Below are 17,414 nucleotides of genomic sequence, written 5' to 3' on the forward strand. Positions count from 1 at the left end.
CCCTACAAATTTTTTTTTTTGGTAAGGAAACTTGATAACGAAAGATAACATTAGGAATTGTAATACTGCATGAATTTATCATCTGAAAGGCCTAAGATTCACAGTGTATATTGATATTACCTTTTCATCATACTTGGTCTTCAAATTTAGCTGTCAGGTGTCCTTTCTTTTAGAATTTCCAATGCTCTTCAAAAAGTCTAGTGTTACTCTTATTTCCCCTTTAGTATTCTTAAATAATTTTTTAGTTTCAGAAATATTTTGTAACATTGATCTCCTCGAAGTACTTGCTTGCTTCTGCTATTCCTACTACTATAGACTTTTTAGGCTTGTGTAGACAGATTTTTTTAAAAAGAGGGGGTGTATACTTTACCTAGTGATAAATACCCCTTTGCTAATATGCCAAAATACATTCAGTGCTGTCATTTCTCTGAAAAAAACAAAAAACAAAACAACTGAGTATTGTAGGCAGATTTGTAATTGAGTTTAAAAGTTTTTGTGTGCTAGCTCATCTCATTTTTCTTCATTTACTGACTCACATTTTCTTCCAGCATTCCATCATGTTTTATGACTTGGGTACATTTCTGATTTGGGGCATATAATATCAATAATTAGCAATTCGAATCTCTTGGTCTATTATTTAGTATAAGACTTAGGCTACAAACATCTAATGGAGTCATGGGTAGAAAATAAGATACAAGAAATTATTGCAGACGTTTAACTTTTAAATTGCAGACTATCGGTGGTCCATGTCAAGTCATAGTTCACAAGTGGGAGACTCATCTACAACCACGATCAATAACCCCTTTAGGTATGGGCATTAACTGCATCTGTTTGAGGCATATGCATATAGTTACTAATGCTGCTCAGTGGCTTAGTGGGATTGAGTAAATTTTTATTCTAAAGTTTAAAGGCAATTCATTGCCAGTACTACAAATTCACTTGCATTTCATGGATCTTACTTTCAAAACTAAACAGTTCTTAATTGCCTTTCTTTATAAACCGTATTAGAAATGCTTGCTTATTTTTATTTTGGAGGTTAGATGAATTTACTATGAAATACTTATTTTCAGTGAATGTAGTTAGAAAAGATAAGATAACATTCTTCTTGTCTGAGCATTCATGACTTTGATTTCCTGCTCAAATGTAGAGAACATTTGAGGACATAATTAATCCTAAACTAAAACTCTTACTATTTAGCTTTGGGTAGTAATAGAGTAAATTATCTTATTTTTTTAAATTAAGTAGTTGTACAGAGAGGTCTTAATTTCCTTAGGTTATAAGTACTGTTTTTATTTTAACATAGTAAACTTTGGATGAATACATTCAAATTTCCTTGTTTTTTTACATTCTTCCTAATTCATTTAATTCCTTCCTGGCTAGCTGTAGTTCACTTTTTGGGGGGTGAGGGGATGTTTTTGGTGACAATACTGGGGCTTAAACTCAGGATATGGGTGCTGTATCTCAGCTTTTTCACTGAAGACTAGTGCTCTATTACTTGAGGCACATCTCCACTTCCCCATTCAAAAATTTTTTTTTCGTTTTCTTGTGTCTAAAAATAGCAATATCCTTTTAATTTTTCTTTTTTCCCCCATTAGAGTATGTGTGTGTATGTTGTCCTGGGGCTTAAACACAGGGCTTACGCACTATCCTGAGCTTTTTGGCTCAGGGTTAGTGCTCTACCTTACCTCTTGAGCCATAGTTCTACTTTGGGGTTTTTGGTGGTTCGTTGGAGCTAAGAGTCTCATGGACTTGTGCCCTTCTGGCTTTGAACTGTAACCCTCATATCTCAGCCTCCTGAGTAGCTAGGATTACAGGTATGAGCTATGGTGGCCAGTCATATTTTTTTAATTTCCCTTTCCAGATTGAAAATAGAATTTCTAGTTAGTTTATTTACATTAAATCCTCATTTGTATTCCTCTGTAAATTGACTCAGTGGTAAAAAATACATACTTTATTTCTCAGGTCAAGTTAAAATTTGAAGATAATAACTGAACTTGCTTAGTTACTAGCCTAGATTAGAAACAGTGAAAGGTTCTGCTATATTCTGTATCAAAGACACACATTTATATCTGACTCTACCTTCTATTTGATTTTCTTTGTATGTGTTTTTATAGTATACATAGAATTTTATGGGAATGTACTTAGTATTACAATAGTCTCATACCGAGGTTGGAACTTAATAAGTATTAAACATTTTAAAAAAGAAATTATAATGTAAAGCATGTTGTAGTTAAATATATTCTTGAATTGTAAGAATTTGAATTATTTTATTTCTGTTCCTTTAGAAAGAAATTTATGTATTTTTTGGAAATGCACCTGTTAAAGGCTTATGTAATCCATCCCAGAGAGTCTTTGTTGGGAACTATGAAAACATCTTGACATTTCAGTATTGTTTAACACTAAGCTGAGAAGAGTACTAGAAAGAAAGCTAATTAGTGTATTAAAGATGGGGCTTTGCAGCTTCTCTCATTTAATTGAACTGTTACAAGGAAATATGGTAGCACTTATTCTTTGATTGCTAGCTCCTCACAGCTCTGTCTGTACAGGTAAGTTTATCTTGTTTGTAGAGCTCTTAGCCAGCTACAAAGAATAGTTGAAAGTGAGGACAATCACATGTTAGATAAGTTCAGGGTTGCACTACAAAAGAATAAGCATTTTAATTGTGCCAAGAGCTTTGCATGGAGTTACCATTGTCCAGCAGCTTGTTAGTCTCTGACATTGGTGGGTGTAAAACCTGGTCCCTCTCAGTGCCTGCAGAGTATGTCTCTGAGGAGTTCTCTTTCTCTTCCTTACACAATGAAAAGTCACCACAAATTGTAAGAACTGCACTGCTTGCTAGCATCTTTAGAAGGGAATTCTTCAGTGAGGGCTACAATAAATATGCTTATTCACTTAAGCTGCTTGACGTTATAGATTTAATGTTTAAACAGTCCTTAAAGTGGATAATTTTCTCAATTGTTTATTCTTCATATCTCATGAATTTTAACTAAGGTTTCTATTTTCCTTGAATTCTAGAAAGCGAAATTACTATTGATGATGGACAATTTGGAATTCACAGTAAGTAACACTGTTTTGAAAATACAATTCTTTTTTTTTTTTTGGTTGGTTGTGGGACTTGAACTCTGTGCCTGGGCGCTGTCCCTGAACTCTTCAGCTTAAGGCTACCATCCTACCCCTTAAGCCACAGTGCCACTTCCGGTTTTCTGGTGGTTAATTGGAGATAGAGAGTGTCATGGACTTTTTAGTGCCCAGTCTGGCTGTGAACTGTGATCCTCAGATCTTAGCCTGATGCGTAGCTAGGATTACAGGTGTGAGCCCCCGTGCCCAGCTTTGAAAATGTAATTCTTTTTTTTTTTTTTTTTTTTTTTGCCAGTCCTGGGTTTGAGCTCAGGGCCTGAGCACTGTCATTGGACTTTCTCAAGGCTAGAGCTCTACCACTTGAGCCTCAGCACCACTTCCAGCTTTTTTCTATGTATGTGGTACCGAGGAATCGAACCCGGGTCTTCATGCATGCTAGGCAAGCACTTTAACCACTAGGCCAAACTCCCAGTCCGAAAATGTAATTCTTAATGCTTTAAATTTTTATTATTTTGATGTTTGGATATAAGTTTATACAATTCAAAAGTAGTTTTCTTTTCTCTTCTTTTTGTACCAGTACTGGAGTTGAACTCAGGACCTGGGTATAGCCCCTTACATCTTTTGCTCAAGGCAAGAGTTATAGCTTCACTTGTGGCTTTTTGGTAATTGACTAGAGATGAGAGTCTCCTTGACTTTCTACTCAGACTGGCTTTGACCTGTTATCCTGAGATCTTAGCCTCTTCAGTAGTTAGGATTACAGGCATGAACCATTGGTGTCCAACTCAGTACTATGCTTTTTTGTTTGTCAGTCTTGGGACTTGAACTCTGGGCCTGAATGCTGTCCCTGAGCTCTTCAGCTCAAGGCTAGTCCTCTACCACATTGAGCACAGCTCTATTTCTGGTTTTCTGGTGGTTAATTGGAGATAAGAGTTGCATGGACTTTCATCCCTGGGCTGGCTTTGAACTGTGGTCCTCAGATCTCAGTCTATCTGAGTAGCTAGGACTATAGGCATGAGCCATCTGTAGCCAGCAATACTATGCTTTTTTAAGGTGATAGAAATGCTAATTATCTTGGACTGAATTATTATATATGTACATATATTGAATTATAGCACTGTTCCCCATAAATAAGCACAAATATTAAAAAGTATTACAAGAATTCTTAAAATTATTTACTTACTATTTTGTAATTGTTTTTGCAAATATTACTAATAGTTTTGAACATTTAAAATGTGAACCATTGCCATTACATAAAATTTGTACATTTTGTAGCCTAGTGCTAGAGTGCTTGCCTAATATGCATGAAGCCCTGAGTTTGATTCCTCAGTACCACATACACAGAAAATGCCAGGAGTGGTGCTGTGGCTCATCTGGTAGAATGCTAGCCTTGAGAAAGCCCAAGGACAGTGCCTAGACCCTGAGTTTAAGCCCAGAACTGGAAAAAGAAAAAAAATACATTTTGTGTTTCTTGCACATGTTACAGCCAAAATGTTCTAATGATTCTGGCAGTCTTTAAAAACTGAGTTCTGAATTCAAACCCCAGTTCCACCAACATAATAAATAAAAGGATGAAAGGAATATATGATAAGTATTTAAGTATGTTCATAACTTACTCTTAGGGAGAAAAGTTTTTTGATTTTCCTCCCCTTCCCCTCCCTCTCCTTCCCTCTCCTCTTTTGCCAGTCCTGGGGCTAGAACTCAGGGTCTGGGTACTGTCCTTGGGCTTTCTCAAGGCTAGCCCTCTACCACCTGAGCCATAGCACCACTTTTGGCTTTTTTTCTGTTATGATGTGATACTAAGGAACCAAACCTAGGGCTTTGTACATGCTAGGCGAGCACTCTACCATTAGGCCACTCTCCAGCCCTTTATTTTCTTTTAATGACCTATTAATGAAGAAGTATAGATTCCAGACAATTGGCAGCTTGTCTGGTATTTATGAAAAATTTATTACTTGTATTGGTAGGTAGCTTCAAGTTAAACAATGCTGCTACAGTCTTCACTATTGTTTCATTTCATTTTGGCAGAATGTTAATTTAAGCATATAGAATTGGCTGGGTGCCGTGGCTCACTCCTGTAATCCTGACTACTCAGGAGGCTGAGATCTGAGGATCACAGTTCCAAGCCAGCCCAGGCACTACAAAGCTGTGAGACTCTTACCTCCAATTACTAAGAAAGGGGATGTGGGGCTGTGGCTCAAAGTTAGGGCAGTAACCTTGAGCTGAAGAGCTAAGTGACAGTGCCCAAGCCCAGAGAATTCAAGCCTCATACCCCGCCCCTCCCCCTCAAAATACAGATTTGATTCTTTTTTATTTTTTTTTACCTCTTGTATTTCTCATCTCCAACCATAATGGCATAACAAATTTCTTGTTGGCTATCTCATGTGGTACTTTGACAGTATAATGGTGGGGTATTCGTTAGGTTTTAGAATCTACCTTGAACATATGTTCTTCTAAAATAGATTCGTGTGAATTCAATAAGGGATTCAATTTTCTTCCATTCTTTGTGTGTGTGTGTGTATGTGTGTGTGTGTGTGTGTGTGTGTGTGTGTGTCTCGGGGTGGGGTTGGGAATTGGGTTTGAATTATGAGCCTCTTACTTACTAAGCAAGCACTTTAATAAGTGCCATGTTCCCAATTGTTTTGCTTTTAGGTAGTTTTTAGATAGGATCTTATATTAGTTTTGTCCAGGCTGACTTCCCAGGTACAGTGTTCCTGTCTCCATCTTTACAGTTTCAGGGATTATATAAGCATATGCCACCATCCTTCCTGGTTTCAATTTAGAACATTTTAAGTGGTCAAAGCATAATTGTCAGTATTTATTTTTTGTTTTTGAACAATACTAGAGTTTAAACTCAAGGCCTTCTACTTATTAGGTAGAAGCTCTACCACCTGAACAACAACGCTAACCGTTTTGTATGGGTTCTTTTTGAGATAGGGTCTCCCTTTTATGTCTGGACTCTAGTGGTTCACCATCCACCTATTTACACTTCTTACATAGCTAGGATGACAGGTGTGCCACTGTGCCAACTGTTGTTTGAGATGGAGTTTGCAAATCCTGAACTGGCCTTAAACTATGATCCCTCTAATCTTTACTGCCTGAGTGGCTATGATTATATAAGTATGTGAGCCATCATGCCCAGTTGGTACTAATCTTTTTTCCTATTTATATAAAAGCTTTTTCGGGGCTGGGAGTATGGCTCAGTGGTACAGTGCTTGCCTGGCATGCACAAAGCCCGGGGTTGGATTCTTGAGTATCACATAAACAAATAGCTGGAAATGGCAAAGTAGCACGGTAGCTCAAGTGATAGAGTGCTAACCTTGAGCATATAAGAGGTTTAGGGATGGTATCCAAACCCTAAGTTCAAGCCCTAGGATTGGTCCCCCACCCAAAAAAAAAAAATTTTTTTTTTCTCAAAGTCAAATTTAAGGCTGTCAGTATATTTGCTTGTGGAAAGTGTCAATGTTGTATATAACCTGTGTATTAAAATGCAAATAAGCTTGAATTGTCACAGTGTGTTTTTATTTTCAAAACATGCATAATAATTACCATTCTTCATATTTACTTGCCAGATGGTGTTGAAACTCTGGATTCTGGATGGCTGACATGTCAAACTGAAATAAGATTACGTTTGCATTACTCTGAAAAACCTCCAGTTTCAATAACCAAGAAAATATTTAAAAAATCTAGATTTAGGTATGAACATATATGCTCTTGTTATTTAGGCCATTTGCTTTTACTAGTGCTGTAGATTTTTGACAGTTTTTTTTTTTTTTGCCAGTCCTATGCTTGAGCTCAGGGCCTGAGCACTGTCCTTGGACTTTCTCAAGGCCAGAGCTCTACCATTTGAGCCTCAGCACAACTTCTGGCTTTTTTTTTTTCCCTATGTATGTGGTACTGAGGAATCTTTTTCCCTATGTTTGTGGTACTGAGGAATCAAATCCAGGTGCATGCTAGGCAAGTACTCTACCACTAAGCCAAACTCCTGGCCCCAACTGACAGTTTGGTTTTTAAGACTTGAAATATATAAACTAATAATATATAAGCACATTTACCGGTCATATTTTCTAATAGTTACAGGTTTTATAATAGTTTGCTTTTTTCCAAGGACTACTATTGTTACACATACTTGTTTTTGGTACTTGGGTTTTGAACTCAGGGCTTCATATTTACTAGACAGGTACTTTATCACCTCACCATGCCTTCAGCCTACTTGAATTAGTTTTAATCTCTAATTTAGAAACAAAGTTTCTTCCTCATAAAGATAAACAGTTTTAAGTTACTTTTATAGTTGCTGCCATTTAAGTTTCCTAGTTTAGCAGTAAGCAATTGGTTTTAAAGCTTGTAACTGGAGGCTAGAGACATAGTCCCAAGTGATAGAGCACTTACATGGCAAATGCAAAGCCTTAAGTTCAGACCCTACAAGCATGCCCTCACTCTGCCCAGAATTTTTGTGTTAAGTGAGAAAATGACATATGGAAATATCCTTCAAAATTCCAAAGAATAAGTAAGAAAATTGCTTATTGGTAATTTAAAAAATGAAAAATTTTCCATGAAGAAAGTGAAAGCTATTATAGCAATTCCAAATGCTTTTTATTGTTGTTTTGGTAATTTTGTATTGGTGTTAAAGATAGATATAAAGCTCTGTAACTTTTCTCTCTCTAATATTGTATGTACATTTGAGTGACTTGGCTTCTTCTCTTTTTTTTTTTTTTTTTTTGCCAGTCCTGGTCTTGGACTCAGGACCTGAGCACTGTCCTTTTTCTCAAGATTAGAGCTCTACCACTTGAGTCTCAGCACCATTTCTGGCTTTTTTTCTATGCTTGTGGTACCGAGGAATTAAACATGGGTCTTCATGCATGCTAGGCAAGCACCCTACCACTAGGCCAAACTCCCGGCCCATGACTTGGCTTCTTTAAGACTCAGGTAGTTTATTTGAAGTCTGGATATATAACATAGATATAACTTTGACAAAATGTCAGGGGTGATTTAAGTCATTTTCAGTAACTAAAAAGACATGGATTATTCCGTCTTTTCAAGATATTATAGTCTGTAAATCATTAAGCATTTTACTATAGCTGTTTAAATATAGTATATATATATATCACAAGAATAGGGAGAGATGGAAAAGGTGATTGGTAGTTCACAACATTGGCTATGATAGAGTATTTAGGTATGTATATATCTTGCCCTTTGCTTTGGAAAAACTGTGGTAATCAGATCGTGTGGTTGATCTGTAAAGTCTGTTTGACTTTATAAATTCAAATGTTTGCATGTTATTTTAGTAGAAGCAAGTAAATTGTGTGATTGCTACAATTTCTTTTTTTAAATTAGAGTAACATCTTGATGGGCTGACAGGTAAGAAATTGATACAGGGGATCTGGAAGACTGGTTTGAGGCTACCCAGGCAAAAAGATAGCAAGACCTCTGTTTCAGCCAATTAGCTGGGTATGGCAGTAAAGATTTGTAATTAATAACAGCTGTTGGGATGCATAGGTAAGACAGTTGTGGTCTGAGGTTATTCCCAAGCAAAAATGTACGACCCTAACTAAAAACCAACTAAAGCAAAAAAAAAGGCTTCAGACATGTCTCGAGATGTTGCTCTTGCTTAGAAGGGACAGGACCTTGAATTCAAACCTCAGTGTTTTCTCACACAAATCCCCCCCTCCCCCAATATTTTTCTTATTGAAGTAGCCATTTATAATTGAGATAATAGTAAATACCTCTTTGAATTTGTTAAAAACAATAATGAAAACAACCTTAAATTTTAGTAGGTACAATAAGCATTTATCTCATTTAAGATCTTGCTGAAATTTCTATATGTAGGTAAACCTAAACACATTAAATTTCTTAACCTGTATAGCTTTTGTAGTCTTTATTAATGTATTATTTTGTTATTAAGCATAGTAGAGGAATCCTTAAATTTTTCTGTGGCACTTTTGTATTTTATTGTTTTCCCTTGTTTTGTAGGGTAAAGCTTACACTAGAGGGTCTGGAGGAAGATGATGATGATAGGGTATCTCCCACTGTTCTTCACAAAATGTCCAATAGTCTGGAGATCTCCTTAATAAGTGACAATGAGTTCAAGTGCAGGCATTCCCAGCCGGAGTGTGGGTATGGTTTACAGCCTGATCGTTGGACAGAGTACAGCATACAGACAATGGAACCAGATAACCTGGAACTGATCTTTGATTTCTTTGAGGTGAGATTTTATTTCAGTGAGGGAGTTACAATGTAGACATGAGCTTATTTTTATATGTAGTCTAACTTGTGTAATGTGATCTATATAGTTCTTTTGGATTTTTGCTTCTTATAAAAGCTTGGAGTTGTTAGTATTAAGAGCTGCTGCTGCAAGGAGCTGAGAGGCTGGGGAGCTGGTGCATGCCTGGAATATCAGCTTTTCATGAGACGGAGACAGGAGGATCATGGTTCAAGGCTAAACATGGCAAAGTTAGCAATGAAATCCTACATGAAAAACCAAAGAATACATAGAATGGGGACATGTCTCAAATGATAGTTTCAATTTGTTTATTCACAGACTCCAGATGGAACTCTGCAAACAAACACAAAATGGAAATACTTAGCCAAGAGAATTTGAGACAATTGCTATTTTAAATCACTACTAAATGTCATACCAATTAAGCAGTCTAAATACAATTACAATTTATTATTTTTTTATTGAGGTTAGGCAGAAACCCACAGATCAAATAAGCTTCAGATGATCCATGTGATGGACTCCTCTTACCTTTCAACTTCATCTGGTGACAGAGTGGCTGTCAGTAGCTTAGGCCTGCATCTTGGCACACATAAGTACCTGCAGCCCTGGCCTTTCAGGTTTTGGTGGCTCTGGGTAGGTTAAGCCTGTGCCTCCTGTTCCAGGAGATTTTATGGTTCTTTCTGGCCAGAGGAAGGCAAAGTACTATGTTGTCATAACCCACCAAATGAATGGTGAGACAGATTGCTCTCCAGAAGAAATATACCATTTATTTATTTAAGGACTAAAGAAAGCCTAAATTACCCGAATACTGGCTAGGGATTTTTACTGTAATAATGGCTAGGGATTTTTCTCCTTAGGAGGCTGGAAGAGCAGTGGGAGTGGGGTCTTGCAGTGAAGTCCAGGTTGGCCTTGGATTCCTTATTCTCCCTCAGCCTCCAGCTGTCTTTCTTTTTCAGTAGTACTCTTCTGCAGATTCTGGGTTGACTATTAAGACTTCCTTAATCCTTACATTGACAGTGTTTACAAATTGAGTACTGTAAACCTGATTTTTCAGGAAGATCTCAGTGAGCCAGTAGTTCAGGGAGATGCTCTTCCTGGACATGTGGGCACAGCATGCCTTTTGTCATCTACCATCGCAGAGAGTGGTAGGAGTGCTGGAATCCTTACTCTCCCCATCATGAGCAGGAATTCCAGGAAAACCATTGGCAAAGTAAGAGGTAAGTAGGGAGAAGCAAATAAGCTAAGATTAAGTTTAAATTTTCCTTGGCCTTAGGTTATTTGAAAATAATAATTGGTAGCTAGGCTTTAGATTATTGACTAGGGCAGTAACAGAGGAATATGTCTGTTGAATTTCCTGGAAGCCTTTGCAATTTTGATGTGATTTTCTGTATGATAGAAGGTGATAAAAACTGGTTTAAATGTTGCTAAGAACTTCATTGAGTTTGTAATGGCCTTTAAAATCATTCTTCTTTTTTCTCTTTTTTTCCTATGAAAGTTGACTTTATCATCATTAAGCCTTTGCCAGGATACAATTGTGACATGAAATCTTCATTTTCCAAGTATTGGAAGCCAAGAACACCGTTGGATGTTGGCCATCGGGGTGCAGGGAATTCAACAACAACTGCCCAGTAGGTTGACTATGGGTGGAGTCATCATGCAGTACCTAAGGCTTGATTAGTAATTAGCTTAGCCTACTAAAGGTCAAATAATACCTTTATTATTACTCTGTAAGTTGAATATAATGTGATGATAAGGATCACCATTTCAAAATTAATGCTGAATTAGTACATAAAAATCATTAAAAGGAAATCAGAAGGGAAAGTTTGATGCAGAAATTTTTTGTGGTTTTTTTGTGTTCTTGTTTTTGCATGTTATACTCACTGAATCTGCTTCCTCATCTATGAGATGGAAGGATTTGGTCAAGATTGTTCCTAGTATTTTTCTGTTTTGAGCATTTATGATTCTAGGAAACTGTAAATAAGCCTAGGGAATATTAGTTCAACCTAGACCTCATCTGAAAGACGCCTCACCTGTTTAATAAATTGCTTTTTTGTTTTGCCAGTCCTGAGGCTTGAACTCAGGATCTGAGCACTGTCCTTGGGCTTTCTCAAAACAAGTGCTCTACCACTCCATCCACAGCAACACTTCTGGCTTTTTCTATGTATGTGGTACCATGGACTCGAACCCAGGGCTTCATGCATGCTAGGTAGTCTACCACTAGGCCACGCTTTCAGCCCAGCAAATTGTTTTTGTAAAGTTTTTATTTATTTATTTATTTTTGGTGGGTCATGGGGCTTGAACTCAGCCTGTACTCTGTCCCTGAGCTCTTCAGCTCAAGGCTATTGCCCTACTCTCAGCCAAGCCCCACTGCACATTTTTTCTAGAGGTTAATTGGAGATAAGAGTCTCTGGTCCTTTTGTGTCCAGGCTGGCTTTGAACCTTGATTCTCAGATCTCAGCCTCCTGAGTAGCTAGGATTACAGGCGTAAGCCACCATGCCCAGCTCTGTAAAGTTTTATAATTAGTGTTACAACTTATTGATGTAGGCTTCTTTGTTGTTTTGTTTTTTTAAAAGAACTGTGTCATGATAGCTTTTGGGTCCAATGCAAAAAAAAAGAAAAAATTGATAAAAATATATTGATTTAAACTTTTTTTTTCTTTCCCTTGTTCTTAATAAAATTTTCATAGCAGTTGGATCAGTAGCTCCTGCATGTGTGGCATATGTCAGTTATTCCATAGGGTTTCAGACTGCCTCAGGCAGCCAGTAAGACCCTAGCTGAAGAATAACAAGAGTAGAAGGTCTCTAGGTATGTGGCTCAAATGGTAAAGGTCCTGCCTAGGAATGGCAAGGCCAGTTTCTTCTTTTTTTAATCATTGCAATACACTGTATTTATTTATATCAAGCATTCAGTGTAAACCACTTGAAATATACATTGTATATAGTAACATGGTTTTACAGAAATAGGTGGTTTTGCAACATTAAAAATTATATCACTGTCTTTCATTTTAAATATCAATAAATTAAGTTGGCTGCCAGAGAATAATCATAAAACAGAAGTGTTTTTGAAACAATAATTCCATTGCTGCCCAAAAACAAAACACTTTAATGTACCGTCTTAGGTTTGACATTTCAGTATGTTGCAATAATCTTTTGTTAATTTAGTTATCTCTTTAAATTTAATTTTTCATCACCTAAGAGCTGCTTTTATTGACCCATAACTTGATTTATTTATTTTTTTGGCAAGGCCGGTTTTCATATTTCCATCTTATTGGTGTGTCCATCTTTTCTACTTCTAGAGGCTTCATCGCAAGAAATGCAAATTTTCTCTTGTATGTGTGTGTGTGCCCCTACATGTATGTGCATGAGCTTGTGTGCACGTGCCCACATGTATATATTCTGGTATTGGGGTTTGAACTTTGACTCTAGCACTTGCTTTTTTCCCCTACCCTTGGGAGGAGGGGCAGGTCATGGGGCTTGAACTCTGGGGTACTTTGAGGCACAGCACCACTTGAAATTTTCTGGTAGTTAATTGGATATAAGAGTCTAATGCCTGGGTGAGCTGGTGTTGAACTGTGATCCTAGGTCTCAGCCTCCTGAATAGCTAGGACTACAGGCATGAGTCACCAGAGCCTAGCTATTGTTTTGCCTAGCTTTTTTGCTCAAAGCTAATGTTCTACCAGTTGAGCCTTAATTCTACTCTAGACTTTTTACTGGTTAGTTGGAGGTAAGAGTCTCTGCTATTTCCATCTCTGCCTCTTGAGTTATAGGTATGAGCCACTGGCACTTGGCTCTACTTCTGGATTCTTCATACCTTAAAGGGGATTGTTTTTGCTTGATCAGTCACCTGGTCTCAAGAAAATAAGTCCATATGAGTTATAATGTATCATATACTTGTTTTTAGTTTATAAACCCTTAACAGTTGTTCAACTTTGGTTTTTCTGGAATAAATAAACCAGCGAAGTGTGATAATGATCGTATTTTACAGTTTACAAATTAATGTCAAAATAAATAATTACGGTTACTTCCATTGTTAAATATATGTAATTGGCACTTTTACATTTGTTTTATTTCTTTGATATGTGATAACTTTTTTTTTTCCCTATTTCAGGTTGGCTAAAGTACAAGAAAATACAATTGCTTCTTTAAGAAATGCTGCTAGCCACGTAAGTGACCTTTGTTGAAAGAACTGTGGATTGTTAGGTAGAGAAATGGAGCTCCAGGCAGTCTCTCCCAGTTTGCATTCATAGGTGGAAAGGAAAAATATTTATGGTTCTCCTTAACATGTTCCTAAGACAAAACAGCTCTTGACATTTGTGTTTATAGGTTCTTGTTGAATATTAGTATTTAAGTGATAAAATTATAACCATTCTTCATTATGAAAAATTTGTTATTGGACCAAAAAAAACATTGCTACTTATCATCGACTTCTACTAACTGAATCTGCTTACTCATTCATGTTGGAAGTAAAATGCTTAAGAAGAGCTTTATATAACATTTGAAGACTGGTATATCTTCTCCTTCCCCCTTCTGTTTTTGTTGTTCTTCCTTTGTTATGTTTTGTTTTCGTGAAGCAGGCTTACTGCCAGGCTTCTCAGTTCCTTTGGTTCTAACCTGTGATTAATGTGTATTCCTAAAATGAGCACATCCTATGACTTAGAGCCATTGTAGGGGGTCAGTCACATCTACCCTTTTTTATATAATCTTCCTGTGGGTCATAGTGACTATGACCTTCAACTTTCCGGTGGCCTTGTCTTAGTGATGATATACACTTGTATGTCATTTGTATTCTTGGACCTTAATTCATGGGACAGAATGGATCTGCTTTTATAATTATATTCTTGCCCTCTTTATCTGTTTGAGCCTCTTTCTGGGAATTTGGTATGTGTATCATTGTTGTTGCCTGATTGTATTTTTCTTTTCTTTTTTTGGTAGGCCATGGGGCTTGAACTCAGCCTGGGCACTGTCCCTGAGCTCTTCAGCTCAAGGCTGCTGCCCTACCCTCAGCCAAGCTCCACTTCCCATTTTTTATAGAGGTTATTTGGAGATAAGAGTCTCTGGTCCTTTTGTGCCCAGGCTGGCTTTGAACCTTGATCCTCAGATCTCAGCCTCCTGAGTAGCTAGAATTGCGGGCATAAGCTACCAAGCCCTGCCTGATTGTATTTTTCTCTCTGTTAAACAACTGTAGCTTCTGCTTTAGTTCAGTACTGACCCTATTTATAAATATGTATTTGTTGTACAAGGGGACATTATGACATTTACTTACATGTATACAATGTGTCCTGTCAGCCTCTTCCTCTCTTACCACTCTCCATAACCTCTTTGCTCCTTCTTAAACAAATCCCATCAGGTTTGATTATTCTGTTTTCATGTATGCAAACGATTATTTTAGACATATTCACCCTCATTCATGCTCTTTATTTATTCATTACTGGTACTTTCTAAGAAAAGTTTTTGGTTTTTTGCCAGTCCTGGAGCTTGAACTCCAAGCTAGGTGCTGTCCCTGGCTTCTTTGCTCAAGGTGAGAGCTAAACCACTTGTGCCACAATGCCAATTCCAGCTTTTTTGAGCAGCTTATTGGAGATAAGAGTCTCATGGACTTTCTTGCTCAGGTTGGCTTCAGTCTGTGATCCTCAGTTTCATCCTCCTGAGTAACTAGGATTACAGGCGTGAGCCACCAGCACACAGCTAAGAAAAGATTTAAAATGGTACTGTTTAGTTATACCCAGGAGCAGAGCTTTTCCAGTGTATTCTTTCCTTCCTGTCAGCTCTGAGGTTTAACTATTTAGCGATGATATGCAGGATGAACTCTGTATTCCAGGTTCCTATTTGCTCTTGTTACTACTAGAAGCAGTATTCTGGGTGTTTGAACCAGTGCCTTGAGAGTGAGAGGAAGGAAAAAATTGGACTTTGCAAAACAGAAAAAAAATTGCTTTAAGAGAATATATTATCTTGGGAAGAAGCTTAAAGTATGACATTAATTAGAACATTGTACGTTTTTGTGTACTTATCAGAAATCTTATTCTGACTAATAAAATTCTTAGTACTATGTTCTTTTTCAAACTTTTGTTTCCTTTTCTTCTGCTAGGGTGCAGCCTTTGTAGAATTTGATGTACACCTTTCAAAGGACTTCGTGCCTGTGGTTTATCATGATCTCACCTGTTGTTTGACTATGAAGAAGGTATCTTGAAGTTCCTTTATTTTAAACTTACTATATAGGTCACTGTATAAAGGCAGAAGAGGAGTAATATCAGGGTTTGTATTCTAGGTTCCCCTCTATAATTAGGCTAAAGCAAAGAGTCACAATGAAAACTTGAAGTGGCTAGGAGTCAGTCTTGGAGGGCCTTGGCATACAATTTTACCTTTGAGGATTTTTTTTTTTTAACTGAGAAGGGACGTGTTTAGAATCAAACTTTCCACCAGTGTTTTGGTGACTGAGGTAAAAGAATTTCGAGGACAGTACGGGTAAGGGGAACAGAAATGTGTATGTGCTGGAGTACTGTAAGAATTAAGAGAAATGGGCAAGAGGGCCAGGAGAGAATCCACTGTGAGATTTGGAAATGGATGTACATTTTTATCACTGTTGTTCAAAAATAATTGTTACTATATACTTTCTGAACTTCAGTATACAAATGAATCAAGTGATTTCTCAGTAACTTTGGAGGGTTAATTTGGCATTTTCTTTAAAACAGCTGAGAATCAGTTTCAAGTAATTGCTAACATGTAGAATACTGTACCAGATACTTCGTATTGCATATAAATAAATACGGTGACAAGACATCTGGGTGACATGCAGTGGGTTCTAAGTATAGTCCTGGATTGAGTTTACTATGGCAAATAGAAAGGAACCCATCTGTGAAATATTTTTTGCAGAGGGAAGAAAGGAAATATATCCATTCAGAGGACAGAAGCAAAAAAAAAAAAAAAAAAAAAAACCAAAAAGGAATGAAGGAGGTTGTTTGCAATTGAAGAGTGTTGGTTTTTTGTTTTTATCTGAGGTTAGGCTAGGTGTTGGGTTGCTCATGCCTATAATCCTAGTTTAGGAGGCTGAGATCTTGAGGATCATGGTTCAAAGCCAGCCTATGCAGAAAAGGCCTTATGAGACTCTTCAATTAACTTTAAAAAATAGCTGGAAGGAGAGCTATGACTCAAGTGGTAGAGTACCAGCCTTGGGCAACCTAAGAGGATTATGTCCAGGCCCCAAGTTACAGCCCTAATTCAATCAACAGTGAAATCCTCATTTTTTGAAGAGTATTGCTGATCCCTCACACTCATGAGCCTGTTAGGCTATGAAATTGAACTAGTCTGACTTAATTTGGGAATGATCGTAGTGTACTATATGTTCTTTTATGTCAGGTTTTAATTTGGGGGGTGGATGAGGGGTGGGTTGGAGTGAGGGTTGCGAGGCTTGAACTCAGGGCCCTGAGCTCAAGGCCAGCTCTCTACACATGAGCCACAGTGCCACTTCCAGGTTTTGAGTGGTTAATTAGAGATAAGAGTTTCTTGGGATCCGGCCGAGGTGGCTCATGAGGTGGCTCATGCCTATAATCCTAGCTGCCTCTGAGATCTAAGGATCCCAGCAGTTCAAAGTCAGCCTAGGCACTAAAGTCCATGAGACTCTTATCTCCAATTGACCACTAGAAAATGGGAAATGGTGCTGTGGCTCCAGGAGTAGAGTGGTAGCCTTGATCTGGGGAGCTCAGAGACAGCATTCAGGCCCAGAGTTCAAGCCCCACGACACCCCCCCCCCCAAAAAAAAAAAAAAAGTACTTTTTGCCTGGCTGGCTTCAAACCTCAATCCTCAAATCTCAATCTCCTGAGTAGCTAGGATTATAGGCATGAGCCACTGGCACCCAGCTTCAAGTTTTAATTCTTTTTTTTTTTTTTTGCTCAGGGCCTAAGCACTGTCCTTGGGCCACAACACCACTTCCAGTTGTTTTTCTTTTTTTTTTTTTTTTTTTGCCAGTCCTGGGCTTGAGCTCAGGGCCTGAGCACTGTCCTTGGACTTTCTCAAGGCTAGAGCTCTACCACTTGAGCCTCAGCACCACTTCCGGCTTTTTTCTATATGTGGTACCAAGGAATCGAACCTGGGTCTTCATGCATGCTAGGCAAGCACTTTAACCAC

At 37.7% G+C, this 17,414-nt stretch overlaps 1 protein-coding gene across 3 annotated transcripts in view; it reads left to right on the forward strand.

Moving 5' to 3' along the window:
• Gpcpd1 (glycerophosphocholine phosphodiesterase 1) overlaps positions 1-17,414 on the forward strand; it is a 51,914-nt gene that overhangs the window by 19,959 nt on the left and 14,541 nt on the right. For 2 of the 3 annotated variants that reach the window (XM_090352027.1, XM_090352028.1), the window contains exons 5-12: positions 733-808; positions 3,016-3,057; positions 6,648-6,771; positions 9,046-9,277; positions 10,347-10,509; positions 10,788-10,920; positions 13,401-13,455; positions 15,378-15,470. In XM_090352027.1, coding sequence (XP_090208153.1) covers positions 733-808; positions 3,016-3,057; positions 6,648-6,771; positions 9,046-9,277; positions 10,347-10,509; positions 10,788-10,920; positions 13,401-13,455; positions 15,378-15,470 — 918 coding nt within the window. The remainder of the gene's footprint in view (positions 1-732; positions 809-3,015; positions 3,058-6,647; positions 6,772-9,045; positions 9,278-10,346; positions 10,510-10,787; positions 10,921-13,400; positions 13,456-15,377; positions 15,471-17,414) is intronic. The other variant, XM_090352029.1, reaches the window with a different exon arrangement.

Source organism: Megascapheus bottae, chromosome 18 (assembly GCF_031878675.1).
Source record: "Megascapheus bottae isolate mThoBot1 chromosome 18, mThoBot2.hap1, whole genome shotgun sequence".
Taxonomy (NCBI): domain Eukaryota; kingdom Metazoa; phylum Chordata; class Mammalia; order Rodentia; family Geomyidae; genus Megascapheus; species Megascapheus bottae.